This window comes from Gymnoscopelus braueri (genome assembly GCF_963280865.1).
Source record: "Gymnoscopelus braueri genome assembly, chromosome: 14".
In the NCBI taxonomy this organism is placed as follows: Eukaryota; Metazoa; Chordata; class Actinopteri; order Myctophiformes; family Myctophidae; genus Gymnoscopelus; species Gymnoscopelus braueri.
The window spans coordinates 37,645,002-37,672,316 of record NC_137619.1 but is presented as its reverse complement, the minus strand read 5'-3'; the positions used below and the strand labels follow the sequence as shown (position 1 = coordinate 37,672,316).

The 27,315-nt window shown below is 41.1% G+C and overlaps 2 protein-coding genes across 2 annotated transcripts in view; one reads left to right on the top strand and one right to left on the bottom strand.

Moving 5' to 3' along the window:
* The window catches only part of egln1a (egl-9 family hypoxia-inducible factor 1a), a 28,783-nt gene extending 14,246 nt beyond the window's left edge, over positions 1 to 14,537 (top strand). Inside the window, exons 2-5 of the mRNA XM_080448735.1 lie at positions 4,595 to 4,714; positions 13,102 to 13,238; positions 13,818 to 13,885; positions 14,002 to 14,537. Of these exons, the coding sequence (XP_080304861.1) occupies positions 4,595 to 4,714; positions 13,102 to 13,238; positions 13,818 to 13,885; positions 14,002 to 14,057 (381 nt within the window). The 3' untranslated portion in view covers positions 14,058 to 14,537. The remainder of the gene's footprint in view (positions 1 to 4,594; positions 4,715 to 13,101; positions 13,239 to 13,817; positions 13,886 to 14,001) is intronic.
* A 695-nt stretch (positions 14,538 to 15,232) lies between these two features.
* On the bottom strand, positions 15,233 to 25,667 carry gpr137ba (G protein-coupled receptor 137Ba). The gene is made up of 8 exons (XM_080449897.1): positions 25,596 to 25,667; positions 21,145 to 21,693; positions 20,421 to 20,470; positions 19,967 to 20,189; positions 18,631 to 18,777; positions 18,076 to 18,204; positions 17,826 to 17,947; positions 15,233 to 17,610 (listed from the first exon to the last, which is right to left on the bottom strand). The coding sequence occupies exons 2-8, from the start codon at positions 21,535 to 21,537 to the stop codon at positions 17,493 to 17,495; spliced, it is 1,182 nt and encodes a 393-aa protein (XP_080306023.1). The 5' UTR covers positions 21,538 to 21,693; positions 25,596 to 25,667; the 3' UTR covers positions 15,233 to 17,492.
* Positions 25,668 to 27,315: the final 1,648 nt, after the last annotated feature.

Here is a 27,315-nt window from a genome sequence, read left to right as displayed (position 1 = left end):
TACGAGTAAATAAATATATGATAACCTTTCCACAGGAGTAGCTTTTTCATGGTTATCACACATTTTGTTATTTTCCCCATACGTACATGACAGGTGAAAAAATGACAACATTTTAAAAAGAGTTATCATCATGAAACTTCCTAAGTTGATTACTTACATGAAGACAATGATTTATCGTATTACAAGTTTTCTGAAATTGTATATTTAAATATACAAATTAGGCATTAGGAAAATATGCCCATATTTGCATAACTTTCCAGAATCAACATTTGAACATCGGACAAAGCCAGAGTCAACATTCTTATTTCATTTTGTTAAGATGTTGGAGTCAAAGGTTTTTAACGAGGGAATATTCAATATCTGGCTCAATTTTGGGGCTCTGGCTCATGGACTAAATGCCTAATTTGCATATTTAAATATACAATTTCAGAAAACTTGTAATACGATAAATCATTGTCTTCATGTAAGTAATCAGCTCAGGAAGTTTCATTATGATAACTCTTTTTTAAATGTTGTCATTTTTTCACCTGTCATGTACGTATGGGGAAAATAACAAAATGTGTGATAACCATGAAAAAGCTACTCCTGTGGAAAGGTTATCATATATTTATTTACTCGTATTGACCCTATGAACAATTTAATATAGGTTTGGTTTTGCCCACTCTTTCGATAATGAAATCTTGTCTGGCTCATGGACTAATTATAGTGCCACCAGGAGGCCGCTTTTTGCAACAAAAAAATAATTGACAGTACTCCTACAGATTTTTGTCCAAACATCATGCAAATCTGTACACAGTATCTCTATAGTCATTAAACGAAACGGCCGGGTCTTTCAGATTTTTTTCTGATTGGTTAAGAATGGCTTCCAAAGTTTGCAGGAGTGCTCCGTTTTGAACAAAATGCCTCAAATTATGAACACAGCGTGCGATTTCCGTGAAATTTTGCATGCGCATTCCCACTAGGTCGAGGAAGAAATGCCACTTTCATATCAGCCTCATGGTGGCGCTATAACAGGCCGATTCGTTTTACCTATAACTGTACTGATCTGTGTAAAACTTTGTATGCGCAGTGCACTCCCTAGAGGCCAAAGAAAAACGTTTGCCTTGCATTTATCACATCTGCCTTTTATAGTGCTACCAGGAAGCAGACTTATGTAAAACAATGATCTCTATAGTCATGTCATCAAGACAGATCTGTTAGACTTTTTTATATTCCATCCTGATTGGCTAGGATTGACATCTAAAGTTTGCGGGAGTGGCCCGTTTTGAACAAAATGCTGCAAATCATGAACGCAGCGTCCGATTGTGGTGAAACTTTGCACGCACATTCACACTACGTCGAGGAACAAATGCCTCACTTTTAACATTGCCCTATTATAGTGCCACCAGGAGGCAGATTTTGTTTTAATTGAAAATATATATATTACTCCAAATTTATTCCAAACATCACGCAAATCGGTACACATTATCTCTATAGTCAAGTGATAAAGGCGGATCCGTCCTATTTTACATATTCCATCCTGATTGGTGAATTCCGAACATTGCTGGCCCACAATAACCTACCTGACCTGGCGGAGACCTCTTTTTCTAGTTTATTTTGTCTTGCACCAGCGACTACTGGATCTGCAACATAGCTTGGTTTTGAATCAGATTTTGAAGGTGAATTTTCCCTAGTTTCATATTCATATGTCCATATACCACCTCTGCCAGGTTTTTGGTGCCGGTGCTTTTGATCGGACAGTTGAGTTTGGCAACCGTATTTTAGCACAACCGCCACTTGGCACACCCACACAGGTCCATAATTAATCATGTGCTGGAGTGTTTCCTGTAATGGTTTAAGCCGAGCCCTGCTCCGTGTTAAGACGAGGGGATGTTGCTGCCTCCGGGTTGTGCCAAGTATCGGTGATCTCACACCTTTGGCCATTACACCCTACCCTCACGCATCACATTCGCACACAAACACGCTTTTCCTGGCGACGACGAACGTATTTACACATAATTGGCCTCCCAATGTGAGCCGAGCGGTGAGGGGGCGTCACTAGCCAACTATGGGCCAACCTCCCTCACGCACCGCACGTAGCAAGACCATTAAGATACTGCTCCCTCTGGAGAGAGGCCAGGAGTCAAAGTTTACATCAGTTCACTGTCTTCTCCTCCCGCCCAGCCTCTTCCCTTTTCTCTGTCAGTGCCTCTGCCTTTCTCTCGCTCACACGCATGCACAGTACGGACGGACACACAGGACCACTAAAACTGCATAGCTTGTCTGAGCGACAGGAAGCCTTTTGTCAGTCAACATGCCCCTCACCCGCCTTGAACCCCAGGAGTGCTACAGGCAGCCTCTCTTTGTGCGCCCCGCCCTTCTGTGTGTGTGTGTGTGTGTGTGTGTGTGTGTGTGTGTGTGTGTGGGGAGACGTGCTTCACGGAGTAGTTTGTCAGGCAGTTTCACTGAAGCGAGACTCACACCCCAACTGGATGTGGGAGCTAGTTTTTTTGTTTTGTTTGTTTGACAGCGCTGATACTATGCATTCCGGTGATAACCTGCATTGTTGGAAAGATGCAAGAGAAATGTGGAATTTGACACTTAGAAATGTAACAACGGTACCCCTAACAAAGGAATGTTGATAATTAACAATCCGTAATAATGATAATAATAAACTTTATTTATACAGTGTCTTTCATATAAAACATGCAGGTAAAATTAATAATTAAAACGGGAGATGTAGATTAAAATAGGTAAACAAGAAAAACTAAACGGCTGAGATTCTTAAGTAATGCAAATAATAAAGTTAACTGGGAAATACAAAATTATGAGAAGTGGTGCTATAAAAAGGCTATGTTAAAGAAAATATGTTTATAACTTATACATGTTTTATGCGATACGTTTTAGATTACAGTGGCTTGTGCTGGCTACAGGATTGCAGCTAAACAAATTAGACTGCTTCGTAATTTGTTGACATGTTACAACTCTTGTGAATGGGATCAATCAGATTGATTCTGACTTTGGCCCAGGACCAGGTGAAGATGTTTAGTCTACTGTGTGTATTTATAATAACTTTGCTATGGTTTATGTGGATCCAAGTGCCTGGAAGAATGTGGAGGAACTCGCCCTTTGTTTATCATATGACTTGGTATATGGGGGCTGAACTGACTGCCCTATGCACTTTTAAGAATACAATGGCAGTTGCACTCCTCACTTCATCTCATCTCATTTGCCTGTTTGGGCCTGAAGAAAAAAAGACTCATAGGACCTGTAAAGAGTTCAATCACTACAAATTGTTGCCGTCCGAAAGCTTAAAATAAAGTGAAGTCTATGTAAGACTTGACAGCAAGTCCCGGGTTTGATTCCCGAGCCCGACGGACCTTTGCTCCACCACTCTCTTTGTATGCCAATGGTCAATGCCTGTGTGCAAGCTGAGATCAATTGGTCTACCCACTGAGGTGAAACGCGGTTGAGGACGGACAGGTTTTTTCATTTTATACTAGGTTTATAGTAGGATATTTAAAAAAGGATGTGCTGGTGTTCTGTATAAATTCAAAAGAGACTACAAGGTTCAATATGGAGGCAGTTCATGGGAGTTCTGAGAGTCAAAAATAGAAGATCTACAAGCTCAGAACGTGATGTAAAGTCACCATTTTTCTAGCTGCAATCACACATGTAGTTCGGCTATTTTCTGTGAAGATATTTTTATTATTTGGATTATTTAACTCATTCAGTGCCTGACTTATTTCTGGCAGTTTGGCTCTGAGTGCCAGAGCCAAAAATACATTGTAAAAAAAAAGTGCTTAGGAAGCAAGATACAGCCTTTTTCAGTAAGATGTTAAACAAGAAGTGAATGGAGCAGCAAATCTTAAAATCATGATATCTTGGGTTCTGAATTTTTTTTTTTCAAAAACTATAATAATAATAAAAAAAAAATCGATTATTTTTTTTTTTCATGACGTCGGCGACGTCATTCGCACCCTGGGCTTATAAAAACGTGGCGACGTCAATGGCACTGAATGAGAAAAAGGAGTGGAACTAGTGTGGAGCCCTGGGTACTCCAGTCAGAAAATAGACTTGCTTTGGGAATGTTAAACCCTATATACTTCATTGTGTCAAAGGAAGGTGGAGTGTGAGACAGTGCACGACTGCACGTGCACCCACTCACTATTTACACCACAGGTTTACGAGATCTTGTGGTTCCGGTGCCAACACCCAAGCAGATCATGTATGAGCTTATTAGAGCAGGAAACTACAAGGGGAAGTTGACATGCACCACATGTCTCCGGTTTATTTTCCCGCTGGTTCAGAGTTTATAACATAGTGGACGGTTTGTAACTGAGCCTACTGGTGACAGTCCTTGGTGTGTTGATAATGACAAAGAATCTATGTCCCTGTCATTGTCTTTGCCGCCCACTGACCGACTCATGTACTCATGTCTGCATCGATATTTGTCCATCTCCATGCAGTTCTGGTAGTTCTGCATCTTGCGCAAGTTGATTGATTGATGCATGCATAACAATTTTCCCAATTCCAGTAAATGTAATTACCGTACGTGCTTCAATAAACATCTGCACATCCTTTTCTAAACATGGGTTTCCTTTTCTGTCTTCAGGCGATGGTAGCGTGTTACCCAGGAAACGGGACCGGATACGTGCGCCACGTGGATAACCCCAATGGAGACGGAAGATGCGTTACATGCATATACTACCTGAATAAAGATTGGGATGCCAAGGTATGTGAATGAATAGTGGAGGGAAAACAATCGTCCTCAAAAATCTAATTGTGTCAGTCCCCGCTAAGTGCCAGCTGGATCTTGTGTACCGAGCAAGTGGCCCAAATCTCATCTCCGTCACTGATCCCTGACCCTCCACTTCCCAGCAACCCCCGCTACACTCAAGCCTCACTTGCCAGATCCATCCTACACAATTCCACCCTAATGAATGAAGGATGGAGTCGGTACGTGCAGCTCGGCCACTCTCCCTTCATATAATCCCATTAACCCATTATGATCCAAGGCCGATCCGACAAATGCCTTCTAAATTCAGTAGTTCTCACACTTTCAGGATTTAAAAAAAGAAAATGTTCAAAAATAGCAGATGTACAAGCTTGCAGCGTGGCACGAAGGGCCACGCTGTGAGCTTGTACATCTGCTATTTTTGAATAGCCAACGCCAAATTTTAAAAAGACACAGATGCTCTCCCGGTTTTAATGGGTTAAAACACAGGGATCCTGCTAATCCAAGCCTTGCTTGTATAGCAACAGAAATAATTGTGTTTTTCACATCACTCATCCTCCGCCAGTCATGGAGGCTCAGTCGGTCGGGTCAATAAATGAGATGTGTGCCGTGCAACTTCATTAGGCGTTGCAATATGCAAAGTGAGCCAGAGCACATGTTTGTTTTTGTTTTTAACCACTTTCAACCTGGCATACCTATTTTGGGCGGGGGGGGGGAAAAGATTAGCAAAAGATGAGTGGTTAAATACTTGATTTGACCACACCAAGAATTCAGATCATGTCAGAAGAAACGATCACTGAAAGGAATAGTACATTGATTCACAATCACAGTCGCCTTTTATGATATTATATTTATTTATTTCACATGTTCAATGTACATACAAAATAATCCCTTTCTGCTGGACTTCCAGTCCAGTAGAATAACCTTCTTGGCTGCAACCATTCCAAGAGCATCAGAGCCTGCTCTTCAGACATGATTCCTCTGTAATGTTCTCTGAACAACCAAAAAGAACATGATATTCAAGAATAATATCCTTTTTTTGTAGACACTAGAAAACTATTCAAATGGCTTCAGAAGAGTGGAGAGAGAGAGAGAAAAAAAAGGGGAAAAAAAGATGTAATCAGTTTTTCGCCTAAGCGTTTTGATACACATTTTATTGTGCATCATTCCGGTGCTCCCAAGCAGGTCAAAATAAACACTCTGACCCTGGGGTGCCGTTATGAAGCCTATCGAGATGCAAGTCCACACATCATAGGTCTTCTGTTAGTCTCATGTCTTTTAAAATAGAGGCTGTCACCTCCCTGGACAGAAGAGTAGGGGTGCAATTTGCAACAGTTAGTCGAACTAACCGATTTAACCGATTATTAAAAATACTAATCGATATGATTTAATAAACCATAGACTTTTACATTTCTCTTTTTTTTCACTTAAAAAAAAGCCGATCTACAAGCTCACCACGCGTTGCGATGAAATTAGGCTTGTCAATTAGTCAATTCGAAAAACTTAATTTGGATTCTTTTTTTTTGGTTGGTTAATTAACAAATTAACCAAAAAAACATGCTTTTCAATTATTCGATAAATCAAAAAAGTAATCAATAGAATAATCTCTTAGAAATGAATCGATAGTCGCAGCCCTACAGAAGGGAGTTTGCTACGCCTTGCATTAAGACACCAATACCTTTTCCCTTTTTGAGTCGAAGGTCACCGGCTGAGTGGATCAGGAGCTAGACGTTTTGAGCATGAAGGGAGGGGAAAACAGGATGCTCCACTTCGGCAAAGAACCATAGTCTTAATAACAAAACCAACAACTGTAAAATGGAACAATTGTGTTGAGTGTTTGTCTGAGAGGCCAGTGACAGGAAAAAAAAGGCACGTAGGTATGGGAGGGATTGCTCTCTCTCCAGCCTCCCGTCAGATACTCGACCTCCAGACCTGCTTAGGGAATTATCTAATTACAGGAAACTATTTTTTTGCCTGTTGAAGATAGTGTGTGTGTGTGTGTGTGTGAGATTGTTTCTGCTGGTGTTGAGTGCTGCAGTGCATGTACAGAGGAGGATGGTCATTAGCCATCATTACTGGGAATTCCAAGAATTAAGACAAGATCAATGAATGTGTAGCTTTTAGGAGAGATGCTGTTTTGCATAATAAAGACCATTGTGGCATCGCTTTTGTTGTGGATTTGTTTGCCCAGGCAGCTCGTGGGGGTTACACAATCATAATTTATACAGTATCTTTCTATTCAAATTGATTGGGCCGACCGTGGTGTGCATGGCCAGCGTTGTTAGGGGTCTCACATACACTGGGTCCACACTTGCCACAAATATTGCTCAGTTGGTCTGGCTAGGACTTAAAGCTTCTTCCCCCACCTTGAATGTACTTCCACATTGTACAGTTTACATTTTTATTTAGTTTATTTTGGCCAGTAGGCGGCGCGCATGCGCAGTAGGCGAACAGAAACGTAACTTCAGTGGTACTTGCGCTTCCCAAGGCCCCCCTCGCAACCTCCCCCCCTCTCATTCACTTCCCCAACCCCTCCCATGCACGGCCCCAGGCGATCCCAGTCTGCTATTCAAGTTCAACTGCATGCAGGAACACACAGGCAACAACCCATTTGTATAATAAGTTAAACTTACATCTACTAGGTAGACCATTAACCCTGTTAATGAATGAACTTATGGTGAAATGAAATGTGATATACAGATTACAGACAGTGATATTCATCCCACTGTACAGACAAGGGATGAAAATGATGTTAGGTGAGACTTCTTTTTTTTAAATCACATTAGAAGTGGGCTGGTCAATGCATTAAATACAAGGGCCAAAGTTTTGTCCCAGTCCTAGCCTGGAAACCAGACGAATCTGCCAGTGCGAAAAAAGGGGGGGGGAAAAGCCCTCGGCTGATTAGTCTGGCCGGTTGTGATTGAATAAGATTTTGCTGCCCCCGAAGTTGTGGAGCACCAATCAGGGTCCAGTATGCAAATATGGGGCGGGTTTATCACCAGATGCATTCTTTTTTATCCGCCCCTTGGAAATGCAGGTTCCACACAGAGATTCCAGACTAATATCTACGCAGTGATATGCATAATGCATGATGTGATTCCGAGGGTGGCACCGATTGCTTCCCACATGTTCAACTAATGGGTAGTGTTTGTCATTCATAAATATTCTACCAATTTATTTCTAAGCCGGTGCTACTCCCTTCCACTGAACGTTTTTATTGTGGGATATGACTGGCAGTAGCTCACAACATTGTTGATACTGCTCTGCTTAGCCTATTACTCATTCATTCAAATACATTTTTCATAAATGTTTAATCATTTAATAATCTGAGTTGCCTGCCCATGGCCTGCAAATGTTATGGGATCTGAAAATCTGACCCATACATCTTGATCACATGACCCCATAGGTAAGAGTTTGGGAACAAATCTGTTCAAAATGGGCCACACTCTGCAAACTTTAGAAGTCAATCTAAGTCAATCAGGATGGAATATGGTGAACAACATGTATCAGTCATTTTTTTTTTATTCCATTCCAATTGGCTATGACTACCAAATTTTGCGGGCCCTGGGTAGGCAACCTGGCCTGGCCTATTATGTATAGAGAGAGAGATGGATAAATAAATTATAATAATAAATCCAGAGTCAGCTGTGGAACAGTATCCCTGGAGCTGGTAGGGATATGCGTCTAAGATCCATATTATTCCAAAAGGACACATTCAATTCAGCATCATTGGGTGAGACTCACTCAAATGGATGGAATGATGGATAGATAGAGATGGATGTACAGATTTTCTGAGACTCTCAAACACGATACATTGACTAAGATTAACCTTGTGTTTCTGTTGGAGAGGTTTTCCTTAAAGTCGACGTGCTACCACCTTTGCATGAAAGGATTGCACTGCATTTCATGCACTTTGAATGCTCATTTTCCTCTCTTGTAAAGTGCAACCACACTTGTGAGGTTTTTTGTCTGTTCGATATGCTGCTGACGCTATTCACTCTGTCTCGCTCGGCGGACGCTGGCATCCTGATCCTAGATCAGTGGGCGTATCCACCCCACTCACTCATGTACTGTAGGTGGCGTGACGTCACCGCAGTCACTTGCAATGCACACAGCTGAGCCAGATGAAGGCAGATGAGAAAATTCAGGAATCGTTTGCGGGAACCGTTAATGCAAATGTGATGGAATCGGCTCCGGTTCTTCAATCTCTGTTCCGGTTCCCAACCCTAGGCTAGGTAGGACAGCAATGGGTTTCCAACTAACATCACCAGCCTGGTCTTTGTTCTGAATTGACCAGTGTGATCCGGTCTACTCTGTCTAGACTCTAGACCCTACAGTCCTTCTAATAATATCCGGTACGTCAAGGTGCCAGTCAGAATAAATGAAATAGACATACCAAAGTATTCCAAGAAGTACTTGAAGAAATTTGCCAGATTCAATAAGATTTCACAGGATTATGGGTAGGCCCTTCCCACAGGGATAACCCCTCCCCCTGCGTTCCAAGTTGAATGATGTTTTGGAGCACAGACCATATCAGTATCCTCTGATTCTCTGGACCAGATCAGAAAATTGCTAAACAAGTTGATCCCAGTCTAGGTTCCAACACACAATATGCACATCATATCAAGCCTATCTTCTTCCCAATAAATTCCCTGGTCAGGGCCAGATTACGTATCAGCAGACCTGCCAACCTGCGTCTCTGTACGCAAGTACGAAATGCCCAATGATGCAATTTCGGGGGATGGGCGCGAGCATAATGGTACTCAACAGAAAATCCCAACATTGGCAGGTCTGTATTAGGCAACCTGTAGGCCTATCCTGACTCCAGTCCTCTGTCTGGTGTCAATTAACATGCACATGTCTGCCTTAGTGCCTTTTTTATACAGGGAACTGTATTAGTTGACTACCTTTTTATTTTATTTTAGCTTTTGTCAAATGTGTGTCAAATGCCGTCTTCTCTGTGATTGGCTATTCGGTGTGGTGAGTTTTTGTTTTTCTTTGTTATTGTTTATAGAACCAGGTTGCCTGGATACTGACTTGCTGTCAGAGAATGACATTGCTTTGGAATGTTGGAATGTGCAATTGCTTCACTATTTAGATTTTTTACTGATAACAGAATTTGTATGCAATCCTACTGTATGCCATTTTTAAATTTAGGCAGTTTGTGTGTTTGGTGATATGTACTGTACATGTATCTGGTTTAAATGTACGCCACTTCCTGGGATTGTGTATATTGCAGGCATTCCACAGCAAGGTCATTCAACTGATTGCTAATTTTGTTCAAGGTCACGGGATGGCCAGCTGGCCAAAACCACTCTGTTTGCGCTCCAATCCATGCAGGATACCACTAAGATTGTGACCAATAAGATTAGGATTATATCAAGTAACTTTATTGATAATTATGTCTTGATCATCTTAATTTGATATATGATTGAATATAATGATTGTTTAATTTTACTGTCAATATTATTATATTATAATTATATTTGATGTATTATATGATTATTAATTACAAAAACCAAATTGTGATATTATGAGATGAATTGTGGAAGGGCCACTCACGATACCTTAGAACAAACTAGAAAATATTGTTCCTATAAAGAAACAATGTGGGCTCGCTTTAAAGCCCCAAAAAATTAGTTTTAAAAAGTACAAATTCAGTTTGACTCTGCATCTTTGTCTTTGCGTTGTGTGTGGGTGCAGACTTGCCTCCGGTTGATCAGATTGGGAGCGCCTGGTGGAGTGGCAGTGGAGTATATGGGGTGTGTGTGAGTGGGGGGGGGGGGGGGGGTCGGAGCTTGCAGTGTACAAACGTTTTAGCATCAAAATATACTTTTGAGTACCAAAGTAAAAGTACTCAATGTTCAGAAAATAGCAGATCTACAAGCTCATAACGCGTCACATTGTAGATTGGCTGTGTGTGGTTACTGTAGGTTTTGTATTAATAATAAATTCTGCAAAGTAACAAGTAACTAAAGCTGTCAAATGCTGTCATTGTAGTGGAGTAGAAGTAACTAAAATGGAAAGGAAAGTAAAAGGACCTCAAAATTTAACTGCATGGTAAGCACTTGCATAGTACTTGAGTAAATATACTTAGTTACTTTGCAGCACCACTGCCTGACAGCCAATGACTGACAGATTAGGTAGCACCAGCTGCTACTGATTGCTAGAGTTTGTACTGTAGGTATATTAATGGTCTTAACTAAAAATGTATACATCACACAGCTTAGATCTTTGGATTAAATCGGAGAGCAGACCTGTGCGCACTTGGTGATGTAAAATAAATATCTGTAGTGTAAAAGATGTGGCCACAGTGACTTTACGAAAACACGGGGCATTTCTCCTCTGTCCTTCTCTCTCCCCACTAGCAAAACCCATTGGAAATGCATTGGGTGCTTAAAGTTAAATATTTCAAAAACTACAAATTATTTCAAAAAGAAAAGTGCAAGCACACGTGTCCACAGTAAGCTGGATTTTTTTAAGTTTGAATGGAGTTTCTAAGTGAAAGTATGTGGGAGTAGTTAGATGCCATACTTTTGGGGGAGAATAAATAAATAGTGAAGATATCTATAGTGGGCTCGCTGCTGCTGCACCGAGCCCACAATTAGCTTAAGCAGCCATTTGAGCAGTTGTCAGTGCTGCCTTAATCCATTAAGACCGGGAACGCATCTGTGTAACAACTTTAACCATTATTTTATACTTTGGCTATTCAAAAATAGCAGATCTACAAGCTCATAGGGCGGCTTGTAGATCTGCCTTTTTTAATTTTTTATCATGAACATTTTGGCAAATCTTTATATAATTTTTTTAAAGCAAACATTTTTATGTCAAATCTTTACTTATGGGGATTCTACAAATGTCTTCTAAATCCTAACAGTTAGAAAAAAACAAAAAAAAACATAATGTTCTATATATATCAGTGGTTCTCAAACTTTTTCATGTCATGGACCCCCAAAATGATATGTATTTAGCCACGAATCCCCATCTCAAAATATTTTGTTACAGGGACCCCAGAAGCAAAGATTTCAGTCAAGATTTTTTCCCCAAAAAATAGCAGATCTACAAGCTCGTAGCGCGCTATGAGCTTGTAGATCTGCTATTTTTGAATAGCCAAAGAAATCTTAAAATGACACAGATTCCCGGTCTTAAAGGGTTAATGGATTATTTGATTGAGAACTTGTGTATCCTCTTTTGATTTCACAATACGTTACTGACTATCAATGGTACTCTTGAAAGATCTATCTCCCCTAGTGCACGAGTTAGGCAAGTAGTTCTTCTCTGATGTTGAGGTTGTTAAAAGTGTCTTTGCCCAGCCGGTGTGCGTGTGAAGAGAGCGGTGCCTATCATATCAGCTGTGTGAAAGTTGAACAGTCACACTTGCCGCAATCTGCTTTTTCACTCTCCAGGTCCTTTATCCAGCCAGCACATTTTTCCTGTGGGTTATTCTTCCCATCCCTCTACAGGAAAGCCTTTCCCTGTCGCTGCTTCCTATCCTGAGTTTTTCCCCCTTGCCTTTGGGAGAGCTGGTCGAGCCTTTTCCCTATATAACATTGTCATCTCATGTCTATCACTCAGCAGTCCTAACGTATGCTGTACTTGAATAGTTCCTTCTAATGTGCTGCATACAGAACATGTGCACCGTTTGTTCAGCACTTCGATCAATTTGCCGTAACCACTATAACAGGAGCACTTCGCCTATTTTCAACCTATCTTCATATATAATTGGTCCTCATGCTCATAATATGAAACCACGTTTGGTCATTTCAAACAAGATTTCAATTTTTGTATTGTGTTTTTGTATTAATGCGAGAACAATGGCTTCTATTATAGCATGCTAAGTAACTTTATAGGAAGCGAAAGCCTGCAATTTCTATTAGCTTGGATTCCCCATTGTCATGATGTCACTACTAGTGGGCAGGATTCTGAACTGTCTACAGCGCTCCTCTGAGACACAGACCGAGTAGAAAAGAATTGTACCACGTTATAATGAGCATTAGTGAGGACCAATTATATGAAGATAGGTTGAAAACGGCTGAAGTGCTCCTTTAAGTAGGCAATCTACAAGCTCACTGCTTGTTACAAGCTTGTAGATCGGCTATTTTTGCAATATTTACCCATTTTCACCTATGATGAAATTAAATACCCAAGATAAGGACGCCATGTTGAAAGTGGTTAATCCACCAGCGTGAATTAATTTTCTTTCTGTTGGTGACCACTCTGGTAATCATGCGCCAAAATCCTGGCAATGCAGTGTAAGCTCTGTATGCCAAGTCATCCTTTCAAAATCTTCTCTCAGCATTTTACTATGCATCAGCTTCTTCCCATGCAGCATCCTGATTGGTGCACACAATGAGGTTGTTTCTCTTTTGTTCTTGTGGTTCCAGGAACATGGGGGCCTTCTTCGAATCTTCCCAGAAGGAAAAGCCCAGTTTGCCGACATTGAGCCAAAATTTGACAGGTTGCTGTTCTTCTGGTCAGACAGACGGAATCCTCACGAGGTCCAACCAGCGTATGCCACCAGGTCAGTGTACTTACTTAAACCCATTCAATCCGGTAACACATCTGTGTCATTTTAGATTTTTAGCTATAACCATTATTTTATACTTTGGCTATTCAAAGATAGCAGATGTATAAGCTTGTTGTGCGGCAGATCTGCTATTTTTGAAAAATCATGAAAATGTGCGTAAATCTTAGAATGTTTCTTCTTTTCAAAGCAAACATTTGTAAAATATTTTGTTCCAGGGACCTCCAGAAGCAAAGATTTCAGTTAAAGATCTTCGCTTGAAAGAAGATATACTATATTCAAAGATTTGCACACATTTTCACGAATTTTCAAGAATAGCAGATCTACAAGCTCATAGCGCGGCACTCGGTGCCGCGCTATGAGCTTGTAGATCTGCTATTTTTTAATAGCCAAAGAAATCTTAAAATGACACAGATGCGTTCCCGGTCTTAATAGATTAAACACATCAAGACTGTCCAGCCCACTTTTTATAAAATGCATGAAATAGATAAAGTGCTATCCTGTCCTGAAATCATTTCGTTACAACACACTGATCTTTCCTTATCCTGACAAACCTTTCTGATTACCCTTTCACAGGTATGCCATCACAGTGTGGTATTTTGATGCAGATGAACGAGCCAGGGCAAAAGAGAAATACTTAACAGGTAGGCTTTGGGTGTATAAGTTCAATGTTAATGTTTTTTTATTGTGTATTATTGCCCTTGCAGTACCCTTTCCTATTATAATCGGTGACTCTTTATTTCTCTTTGTGTGTGGCCAGGTGCTGGAGAAAAAGGAGTGAAGGTTGAACTGAACAAACCATCAGATCCTAGCTAGTGGGACGCCCAAGCCCTATATATATTTTGTGTGTTTGTTTGTGTGTGTGTGTGTGTGTGTGTGGGTGTGTACATGGCTGAATGAGACACTGAGATTGGGTAAATGACCCATGCTTGTGGAGAAAGGAAACAAACCGTGATTTTTCTATTCACTTTTCATCAAATTTGGGTAACAAAACTGACTTTGAATGTGATTACGTCGTAATCCAAGGGACTACGCTTTTTTTCTCCCTTCCTTATGCCTTTTTCAGTGAAGAAGGTGTACTATTAAATGCGTCATTTTTAAAAAATGACTCCAGACAGGAATTGAGAACTGAAAGACTGTTTCACCTTCCATCATTTGCATAGTGGGTTTTGCAGTTAATTCCTTTATGGTACAGTGTTCTGCCAACGCTTATTGTGTTAATGTTTTTCACATAAGCTGTCATAAGCTTTGTTAAAATATGCTTGCGTTTTCGATAACAAGTGATCTGAATAAAAAAAAAACACAAATTAATTTCTGATAGTAATCTCGTTGCTTTTGATTGTTTTCAAATTATTGTGTGCTGTGTCTGCTGCCCTCTATTCTGTGATTCACATCAACTATTTCGTAGGAATTTTGATTTGTTGGTTTGCGTTTTCTTTGAGGTCGCTCATGGTGGTAGTTTAGTGGTACACTGATGCCAGCTGCAGATAACCCCTTGGGCAGTTTTCAAACATTTTCATGTCACAGAGTTGGCTGAGAGCACAGGTGTTGCTGGCATGTTAACGGTAAGCAGGTAGTATGTGAATAGTCAATGGTAGCTGTTTGCCATGTTTTGGTTCCTTTGCACCCAGAGGAAGTCCAGTCTCCTCAGCCGAGAATTCTATAACCATCTCCAGCAACTGTGTTTCGTCCCTATTTGATATGGTGAGTTGAGTTCCTTTAGCAGCGAGGGCACTCCAGTGCGTGCACAGACTTAGCTTTGTTGGGGCGAAGTGGTTTACCAGGTGATTATAAATAATGATTTACTGTATGTATACTGTATATGGATTGTTTTTAAAGATATTTTAGGAAACGATGGATGGCAAGCTCTATACAAAAGTGGTAGTAACCTATCATGTGCTCCAATCAAAGTACTGTATGTGTGTCTATATGCAATTTATTGAATTCAAACCATTTTAAACTTAACATTTTTATTGTATTATATGAAAATATAACTTTTAATCCTAGAGTCAGTGAGACCAAAGTTAAGGATAGGAATTCATGATTCATAACCTATGAAATGACAGTTGCATCAGGGATGATGAATAGCTACCACCTTTTGTCGGAATGTAAAAAATGCATGTATAGTACAAGAAAGGAAGAACTATCTGCCAGTATAGTTTATAGACTGCTAATGCTAACCCTAGGTCAACAAAGTTATTGTAGGCTAACTACAGACAGATTATGAGTAAACTGGCCGCTTGGTTTTTACAAAAAAAAATACAATTCCATAATGCAGTGTGCCATTGCATCATTGTATTAATCTGTTTGTACTCCATATACCATGATAACCTTCATGTAAAGTCTAGACTACTGTAGTCTTGACTTGCATGTCCAAAATAGTGGTATCGTAGCGAGCAGCGCCATCTCGTGGCAGTTGTGAAATAAGCATGTCACAGAAAGGCAGAGGAGTGCTAAGGGGGCACGTTTTGATTTGATTGTTAATGGACATGCATTAATATATCTGCATTGAGTAACAGCATCACTGCGGAAGGCAGGAAACACGACTTTCAGCTATTCAACTGTCCGTGTTGATGCACTTTAGTACATGTATGGCCTGTTTTGCTGTTGGACAGAATAGAGTGGTTTTCTTTGCACTCTTTACTTATTTATTTATCCAGTTATCCATTTACTTGACCATATACCTTGTTAACTAGATAAATTAATCATTCATGCCAATTATTGTTATCTTGCTCTTTCGCTCTGGTTAAGAGCATCTGCTAAATACCTAAATGTTACTGTAAATGGGTAATTGTAAGGAAACTAGAGGTTCCGTCCACAACGCGGCCCTCACATCTAGGGCACTATCTTGTGCGCCGCCTTATCCCTAATCTTCTTCAGCTTTTTTAATACTTTGACAAACATTTTAAAATAGTGAACCACTATGTGGACCCATAGAGTTAAAAATAATAGAGAGGGCACCAGAAATCTCCTCCCATCCACTTGCATTGAGTTGCTCACCCAGCGCATGGGCCTAAATCACCCCTTCTTCCGGGTTGGAAATTTGGTGGGCGCGGCCTATTATGGCCCCAATTCGTCACAGATGTGACGCGTTTTGCGTCACAGAAGCGCGCAGCCCCGTGCGCAAGCGCGCAGCCCCGTGCGCAAGCACATGCGCACGCTCGTGAGTCGAGCCCATTGGTCGAAACCGTTTCGCTCGTTCATGTTGAGGCCCCAGGCCTGCAGTACCATGAATGGCCAGCATGTCCATTTGGCTTCAATGAAACCACTGGGTTCTGGGGGCTTGTGTGGACCTCACACCTATGTCGCACCGCCGACCCAACTGATATGCCTGTATATGGAGATCTCTGCATCTTTCAGTCCAAGTCCCTTTAATGCCCATATATGGAGATCTCTGTATCTGTCAGTCCTTGTCCCTTCTATACCATGAGTTCCCTGATGTCATCAGTATATGCCCATATACTGTATGGGCATGCCCCATTTTCTGCCCTTATATGGAGCTGACTGATTTGTTTGGGCCTGATGCCATGAATACCTTGAGGTTAGGCAACACACTCCATATTTGGGCGTAGCTGCATTGGGAACTCTTTCCATTGTTATGGCTGAGTCATAGTGACATGAGCGTGACGACGTCGCCCGCCCGCTGCCCGGTCCTCCCTCAAGCCAATTTTAAAATGGGATATTCTGTATTTTGGGCAGAGACAATGCATTTGGTATTTCTTTATGAAAGAGTTGGCCCTACTACTACATCACTATATGAAATGTCTTAAAATATGGTATTACATACAAAGATTACAGAATATATTAATAATTAGCCAACAAACTATATACAGTGTGTGGGGGGGGGGGGGGGTTCCAGAAATTGTCCAGAATATAACTCATTTGTACAAGGAGTGTGCAAGTTAATGTGCCAAGAAGAGGACCATAATATAATGGCCGTGCAAAACTGTTAACTCTAATGTACACTTTGCGTTGTACGCTGGTGCCACACGCTGGAAATAGCAGATGTTGTGATGTTGTAGATCGTCTGTTTCCGGCGCACAACACCGCTGTACGACGAAGTATAAATCAGGCTTATCTACAGACCCAGTCTATGCAACTTTGCAAACATTGTATGTATAGCCACCTAGGCTATCGAGTTCAAAACAGTCATCCCTGTGTGCATCAGTCTGATTGCCCAAGGAGATCCGTAGCCTTGAAAAAATGTGCAAAAATAAAAAAGCCACAGGTCAGAGGGAGCCATGAAATCCATTAGTATGGATTCAGCTCTTCTGGAGGAGGCGGGGGGAGGTGAGGAGGTTCTTCCCCACCGATGTAGGCGGTGATACTGCTGCTCCTGCTCTCCCAGTCATAGCTGTCAGCAGACAAACTGCCAGAGAAACAAATCAAAAGAAGACCATGAATTAAGCCTTTAACCTCCCTGGGTGTTTGTTTGTTAGTCACACTATCAGAAGACAATACGGAGGCATGGATCCTCCCCATCCCCCCCCCAGAAAATCAAACCCTGCATGTCAGGATATTGAATACAATGACTACACAGGTGCCTTTTTTAACTTTCAGAGTAAAACTAATTCTGCAGTGTACCTGGCTTGGATGTTCTGGGGGATGATGCTCCAGGCCAGGTCATCGTCGCTGTCATAGCGGCGTGGGTTGTCAAAGAAGTAGGCTCTGGATGAGAAGACATGACCTGGGATTCCTGGCCCGTTCTGCAAGCCAAGCCAGACATCAAATACAAGCTACATACAGTGTCAACACTGTCAAATGTTTATTAATTCATTTGTAACTCTTGAGAGCTTTTGTGCCCTCTCCAGAGTTACATTATCAGCTTACTCACCTTATCTTGGGCAGGCTGTCGGACCCTGAAGAAAAAGACCACCAGAGAGGTGGGAAGCAGCTCCCATACAAACAGGATCACTCCAAAGACTACGTAGCCGGCATCACCCAGGGTTGACCGCAAATCTGCCTGAAAGAAAGTAAAACCTCTACATTATGCATGGCTCAGTCTAGACAGTAAAGTTTATTAAAAATTACACACTAAAATTATACTAATATAAAAATGTTGTTTGACCCTCCACCATACTGTGCTAACAATGTCCAACATAATACAAGGTATAATACAAGTAAGGTAATAAGTTATAATTCAAGAAAGGTAACAAGTAGTGACAATACAATGTAGAAAATGTAAGCAACCTGATAATTGTTCAAAAAACTGCATCAGTATACACAGATATTGGTGTAAAGAAAGACCATAGACTAGCATATAATATACAATATATATATATATATATATATATATATATATATATATATATATATAGGATGTATATTTTGATCTATAAGTTGCAGCTAAAAGGAAAATATACACAGAATGTATACAGTAAAAATGTACCTGGTCAGATACATTGTACCAGTCATAGTCAAATGAGTTGATGCTCTTGTTAGAGAGACCTAGGACCACTAGATTGTAGCAGGCCCTTGATGCATACATGAGGGTGACAGTGGCTCCTATAGCTGTCACCTGGCACACTGATGTCCCCTGCATAGAGGTTTGAAACACAGCAACATGGTTAATATTTTCAAAATGGCACATCCATTAAGTGAATTGAACAGTTGAATTCTAGTATAAATCGGTAGAGCCCTCTAGTGGGCAAGCCAGTGTCATGCAAGTATGTAAATGGCCATATCCATTGCGCAGCTAACCATTAATGTCCTCATAAAAAAAATCTGATCAAATTAGAACATTTAAAGACAGGAGCTGAAAAAATGTTATGAGATTTATTATGAATAATTTGTGCATTCGATTTAGTTTTTTATTGGATTGTTCTCTGATCATTTAACATAAAATATTCATATTAAAATTATAACGTATTTGAAGCACAGTTAAAACCAAGTTCTTCCATGCTTTGCATTTCATGGTATAATATTCAGGAAAAAATCTAAGTAAATTGTTTTTGATGACATCTTTTCTTAGCTTTTAATTTGAATTAAGAACCAAGTAAACTGGTTTCATATGATACATTTCCAAAAAGAGGATTTTAATGTCAAAGTAAAATAAGAATACATTTGGTAGTTTTTATCGGGGTCAGGCGTTACATGGCTATTATATGACATCAAAGTTAGGGTACTTTTTAATGGGTAGATGGTAGCCTGAATCTTTGGTCAATGGAATGATAGAAAAAAAGAAACTGTAAATATAATACAACCCCCCCCCACCACAAAATGTTTATATATATTGAAAGAGCCTATTGAAATATGTTTTATTTCATTTCAGCGGCTTTCGCTCAGGCTGTTGATAAAAAACCTTCCACAAATCAATGGTTACAGAACCATGTTTGATTCCTCAAGCTTACAATAGGCCTACATGTGCACTGAATAAACTCAGTCATGCACAGGCCCCATGCGGTGTTGCTAGGGAACACTCACTATGTGTAAAGCATAAATGATATGAAGAAGTGCATCTCCTGTTACTGTTGTACTGTTGGTACTGTTGGTACTGTTGGGGGGGGGGGGGGGGTCAGAATATGTTTTGCAGCTGCCATATGATTACCCTTAAAGCATTTAGCAGGCGGCCTTATGCCGAACGACTTAAAAAGTGTAAGGTCGGACTCAAAGCGCCATGAACCCTAGTTAACCAACACCAGGGTAAGTGGTCTATTAATTTGAGAGCTGCAAAGTATGTGCAACTACTTTGCTAAATATAACTTATTTTATCACAATACTCTTACCTTTGATTCCAGGTAAATGTTGGCCAGTGACATTTTGGCAATCTTATAAAGGCACAGGGAGAGTGAGACGGCACACAGGACAAAGAGTGTGTCATTAATGGTCACCCTGACCAGCACAATGGTCTGTGCGTTGGCAGAGGCCATCTTCACCAGTATGGCACATGCCAGATTTACCACCAGGAACACCAGACTGATGAACAGGAAAAGCAGGTACAAGGGAAGTCTAGGGATCAGACACAAGATTATTACACACTTTTATATCCTACAATATATGATATACACCTTAATCATGCAATATTTTTTGTTTGAATCTTTTTGATTTAATCACACAATTTCATGAATTTTCTATGAAATAAATGTTCTTGTATTCTATCAGTCGGTTAAACAAATACTACTGAATTACATAATGATAAGATCGAGTACCCTAATGTATTTTCCCAATTCATAATCTTACCTGTATTTTAGAAGTTCTGGTGTATATTTGGACTTTGCTTTGAAAACAACCTGTAGAAGAAAACAATTACTGTGTCATGCAAATGTGTCATGGGATTCTGGAGAGTCAGTTTCACTTCTGTATTGCATTTCCTAAGAGAAACTGTGTTTCCTTAAAACAGGAACTTCTACATTTAATGCCACCGACTGTAGATACACATTTTCATAACATCATGTTGTTCGTGTAGCCTACATAGTTACACTTTGTGGCCTGGCTTGACATTTGTAACTGCTAAATCGCAGAGTCAAATCAGTGCAACTGGAACAGTTTGTGCTAAAAACAAGCATATGTGAGACACTATAGAAGACAGAATGTGTGATTTGCTGTTAGGATTATATACAGTAGATTAAACCATAATACACCACACAGCACTTCACAGCTATAGTTAGCTGCAGTATATTGCATTGTATGCACTTTTAGATACAGCATTTAAGCCAATACATGTTGTTGCCCTTCAGTCTTGGAAAAGGAAACGTTTTGTTGACAGATGGTGATTAGTGAGGAGTATTTGTGAGAGTTTTGTTGACGTACGAATGAGCCTTTGTGGACTGATTGGCCTGACTGACAGTCCTGAGTATTTTGAACATTGAACAAGCAGTGAACCCCTCTCTAATCTCTCAGAAGAGTATACTTGTCAAGGCAAATAATACAGGTGCATAAACCTGACATGTGTATTACCACTCACCTGTGCAAAGTAGAGGTTCATGAGACACAGGGTGAAGAACTGCAGGCAGACAGGAAAGCAGTAGAGGAGCCAGAATAGAAAGGGGCTCAGTTTGTTCGCCGCTACAAAGTTCTTGAAGTAGAAAGAGAAGAGCACGGCGCGAAGGGCCGACCACAGCAGGCACAGGAACAGAAACACCGTCTGGTAACTGAAACGCTTGTGTCTGTAGCGCAGCACCAGCCAGAGCTGGACGTAGATGAAGATGAAGAGCAGAGAGTAGAAGACCGTGTACACCACCGTCAAGCCCAGGGTGACATAGACGGGCACTGCCGGACTGAGGGTAGGGGGAGGTAGAGACTGGTTGTCCTTGGCCCCCTGATGCAGCAGCTCTATCTCCCTCACAGGGGCCTCCATTGCTGGCTCTCCCAGGCCAGGGAGTCGAGAAGAAAAGCAGGGGCCCCGCTCCTGGTTGCTCTCGCTGCCGGCTTCCGTCCTCTCACACACAGCCTGCTTTAGCCTCCCCTGGCTACAGCACTGCACTGCACGCACGGGCTGCTGCAGCTCTCGCGCCTGGCAGAGAAGAGGGGAGAGCCGCCGTGAGCAGGAAGAGGAGGAAAAGAAAAGGGGCAGAAATGCGTGGTGTGAATAGAGGTGTCAGGAGCAGGGGGGAAAGAAGGAGGACAGCAGAGGAGAGGAGGGGTGAAGAGAACAGAGCTGACTTCCTGCTGCAATGCTTTGCGAGCCAGAGGCTCAGGCACATGATCAGCATTGAGAATGAGCCGTTTGTGAGGAACAGTGGGGCAGGAAGCTGCTCTGCGCTGTGGCTGGGAGTTCAGAGGGAGGAGGAGGAGGAGGAGGAGGAGTACCACCTCCCCTATCCATTACGTTACGCTACGCATCAGCTGACGCATTCTACAGTACCTTTAACCCTCTGCTGGAGCTTCCCAGACTACGGTGAAGCTCCCAAGAGATGCTCTCACTAAGTAGCAGCGATAATAATGATAATAAACCTTATTTGTTTAGCAACTATATATTTAGGCGGTGGCAAATTAAAGGACAATCCTGAATTGATGTGTGGAGACGTTCTTACAGACAGGTGACAAAGTAAATTAAAAACCTGTGTAAACATAATGAATGGACATGCTTCCATAGAGATGTACTGCATGATACACCCAGCGCTGCCTCAGGAAATCCCTGAGGGTCATCAAAGACCCCACACACCCCCATAACAGTCTGTTCAAATTGTTGCCATCAGGGAAGAGCTATTGGAGCCTCAAAGCCAGCACAAACCTCCCCCAGGCTATAAGACTGCTATATAAGAAAAAACATCTTCTGTGGTATTACGGCCTTGTATGCTGATCTGGGTTTTTAAACGGTTTTTAACCTTATTTTAGAAATGGCTTTAGGGATGTTGATAAGTTTAGTATTCTTATTTATGTATTTTTTTATTGTGTATTATGGAGCACCCCAACCTAAGTTTTGTACTTGTACATCCTTGTGACAATAAATCAGATACAATTAAGCAATGAACACCCTATCATGCTCTGTGACATGTATGGGCAGGCCCAATTGACCTTGATTTTGTATCAAGGTGGCAAGGGAAGACAATGAAAGGGGCTTACTTGGTGCATGGGTGGCAGGAGCTTCAGTCACAGAGACTTGCTTAATGATTCAGAATCAATAGCAACAGTGGCATCAGCATTTAGATTTACAAGAAAGACAGCTGTAAAATACATTGTGCTCAGAAGCACACATTTGATGACTGTGATGCTCATGCATTAGCGCATGATGTAAGGAAAAACAGAAGGGCAATTCTTCCTCAGTTGTCTCGACTGAGAATGTCACTGCAGGACATGATCAGACTGTCTGCAAAAACATTCTCTTGACAACTATATAGAGGGAGATGATATGCCATTTTCTTGGCCATCATTTGGGTAAACGTGTCCCCTTAGAAGGAACAGTCACTGCAAATCAATACAAAGTTATTGAGTGATCACTTTTATCTTATGAAGAAACACTTCCTATCCTGATGGGAGTGGTCTCCTCCAAGATAACAGTGCCCCCCATCCACAGAGCACGAGGGGTAATTGAATTGTTTGCCAAGTAAAAACATTAAGTGAATCATATATGCTATAGCCTTCGCAGTCAGTAGATCTTAACCCAATTGAACACCTATGGGACGTTTTGGACCGATGTGGTAGACACATTAGATAAACAGTGCTCTCAAATGAGGGAATATCTTTTGGAGGAATGGCGCGTGGTGGCCCATATAGCGTGTAGGTGTTCGTTAAGATAAAAACTTGGCCACGTTTCCCGAATGATGAAAGGGTGTTTTTCAGTGAAAGATATTATGTCATTGAATTGTGTCCTATTCAGGCACAAAAAGGGACTATGATAAAAACAATGGCTGAAATATGTTCATATAAGCTGATTACACATTGTGGGATTCTGACCAAGTTGATTACAGGTCAGATGGAATTTGACTCTCTGCAGAACTCGGTTTACCCAGTGGTTCAGGGTCTATTATGCTCCTCAGCAGAGTTTGTTATGGTTGGTAGCAGTGTGGTTTGTTTTTGTTTTCACAGGACTGGGGCATGTGAACATCAGGGAAACCTTCGAGGGAGGTCACCCCAATTCACATTTGGCTCCATCGACACATTTTTCATTCTATACACCCCGCCATTATTATTGTCTTTGGGACTTGGAGACTACACTGTACAGTTCTGTGTTCATTTAAAGGGGGTGTAAGTGATATGTTTTTGTTTAAGAGTTAAATCTCTCCAGCTCTTTAGTAAACCATTTTTATCCAATCAGGAGAGAGAACACCCACAAAGATCATCGGTCAGCTAGTGTTCCAGTTCCACTTTTGTCTGCACATTTGTTTGTTTGTTTAACCACTTCCCTTTTCTCTTGTTTAACCTGTTTGAAATTTTTATTAGGCAAAAGAATGTAAAACAACACAGTTACATTTATAATACTTTTGTCTAAAAGGTCCGACCAAAAAAGTCCTTGCGGACTTGTTTCCGTTGGGGTCCTTGAATAAATTTCATAGACATATATAGTAGCAACCAAACAGTTCAAAAATCAACATAAAAATACAGAGAAAAAATACCACTATGTACAAAAAAAATCATGAGAAATTAAAAATATATACAAAAAAAGGGGAGGGGGGGGGATCGTCTGTCTACAGGGAAACTGGTACTAGATCCTCTTTTGGCCTCCAGAAAGATGAGTTTTTAGGGCTGTTTTGAATGGGCCCAGCGAACTGCATTTTTTGAGGGATGGGGTTAGACTATTCCATACCTTGGTGGCTGTGCTGTAGAAGGAGAATTTGCCCATGTTTGTTTTATGGGTGGGTGGTACCAGATTGTTGTTTACGCTCCCTCTAGTTTCGTGACTGTGGGTGTCACTAACTTTTTCGAGGTATTTATACAGATATGCAGGTATAGGGGGCATTTCGGGCAAATCTGCATTTACAGAGAGCCTAGCTAGGCTGGCAAAGTGAGTGGGAGAGAGGTGGGTCATGGGCCCCAGTCCGAGAAGTAGTCGAATCAGTTTGTTTTGGGAGGTTTGAAGCGTAGTCTTCAGTAACCTGTAACCTGTATGAGGTCTCTCTCCTGATTATATCAAATAAGTATCCCACCTGAAAATGTATTTCCTTTTTACTAAAGAGCTGGAGAGACGGGGAGAGTACCTTTAACTCTGAGAGTGTAAAAATAAAACCAAATGGACACATTGTATTAGTACACTCAGTTACAAATTGCTAAATTATCTCTTTTATAGTGTAGAGAATATTTTCAGACAAAATGCTTTTTGTCCAAAGCATTCACATGTGGTCAGACATTTGACTGCTGTGAGGAATTTTGTTCTGTAACGATGATTTCCTCCAATCCTATGTTGTGCCATTTTGTCCTTTTCAAAATAAAGGGCTCTAACCAAAAGATTGATAATGTGAGAAACTGAAAACATCGCCACCAGCCTTTCTGAGAGCAAAAAGCAACATATGAATGAAAGAACAATACGATTATGTCCCCTTGTGTCATAACATATTCCCTACTACTGTATTATCCACATCTGACCACAGGCTACTGGTTCCCAGAGAAAAACACTCACTCAAACATTAGCAGGTCACAGTTAGTGACATCACTGACCCCAGGTTAAATATCCCATCACTCACTGTAACTCCAACGAGAGTCGTGTGTGTGTGTGCATCTTCAGCTCAGAAACATAAATATCAGTGATCATGACCAGAACCAGAACCAGCATGTTACCAACAACAAGCGTCTGTATGGGGGGCTATCAAAAGTGAGTGAGAAGATTGCAGCCAGGAGAATTAGGCTGGCCACTGTGGCCAGTCACTGCCATAGACACCAGGAGCTCCCAGCCAGAAAGATTGTGCTATGGGAGCCAACACGCAGGCATCGATTACAAAGGCATCACACGCCTACCTAATGTACTGTATGTGGACGTACCAAAGAAAGATGCAGAGGTGGAAAGTACTGGAGAGCTGGCCAGATGTATTGAGGCTCGAGATGACTGGAGACGCTGCTGGATGGCTAGTCTGAGGACGACCTAGAGAGAGAGATGAACAGAATTATCAGCGTGTTTTAACCACACTTATTCTGGGCATGTCATAATACAGTAGGTGAACATTTGGTGAAAATAGCTGATCTACAAGCTCACAACACGTCGCAATGTGATGGGTTGAGAGCTTGTAGATGTAGTATTTTTTGCAATGAGATTTTTTTGTAGAAAAGGAGGGGGCCACGTACAGAATATAGACTCCTGGGGGACCCCGGTCAATGACATATAGGGTTTAAGTGGTTAACTAGTGGATTAATATTGAGTCGTTTCATTAATATTTGTTTGGACTTTTTGTACTGAGACGTAATTTGTCAAAACATTACTCATTCTACTTTCATACGCATAATAATTAGGCTTTATTTTTTCATTAAAGTACCTAACATAATTAGCTCAATTAACCAAAAGAAAAACACAATTACTCAAATTTGATTTCACAAAGAAAATTAATATGCATATATTATAGTAAAATGTTGAATCTTAATTCAAGAAACCAAACATTTCCAAGTCCATATCATAACCACAAGGTGGCACTCTAGAACTGTATTTGACTCAACAAGCTATGAAGGAAGCTACAGTGTGTAAAGTCAAGAGACCCTGTTAGTGGATGAGATAAAGCTTATCTTCCAAAAAGTAAATACTAAATATACTGTATTTTACAAACATGGAAATACCTCTATAGCTCTACACTGATTCACTGTTGTTCCAAACCCAGGGTATACAGGAGATATCCTGTCTGATTCTCCTTCCTTGGGTCAGTATAGGCAGAAAAGTGATGGTTCTGGCCATTCATGCCAATATGTTTTATAAGGCAAGTAATTAAACCAAAACAGAACCGAGTTCCACCATCCAGATTACCACCAGCATGCCCCTCATTATCCCAGCTGGGGTCGAGTTTGATACCCATTGTGGCATGCCGCTAATGATTAGTGTATGGTACAGTGCCTTGTGATATTGTCCTTTTATACAATGTTTGTTTCTGTCAACGTGGCCATGAGGGGCCTGTTGGCAGGAATTGGTCCATTCTCTGATGTCCATGCTCTGATGGCATCTTGGCATGGGTCCAAATCTCCTAATACAGACAGATCCAGTGTTGTGTCTCTGGAGACACTTTGGAACCTGCCAGCTGAAGCCTCTCCCACACAGGGGCCCTGGATTCTGTACCTACCTAAATTAAGAAACACCAAAAAATGGCAGGAATGCATCTTATGGAAAACACACTTGCACGGGTGTGCTCTCATCCTCATTATATCCACAATGTAGATCATCTATGCTGATAATATTCTATATGCACATCTATTCTATAAAGTTGAAGTTATTGAAGTGTGTGTGTGTGTGTGTGTGTGTGTGTGTGTGTGTGTGTGTGTGTGTGTGTGTGTGTGTGTGTGTGTGTGTGTGTGTGTGTGTGTGTGTGTGTGTGTGTGTTCCCAGATTGTGGCCATACATGGAGATCACCTGTCACCACGAATTGTGTGAGATGTCAGACCAGAGCTTGATCAGCAAGGAAGAGAGAGACAAACAGAAAGATAGAGCAAATAACCAATTTCACTGATGTGTCATTATGAAGCAATACATTGTCAGAAGGCCCCTACAATAACCCCAGCAACACAG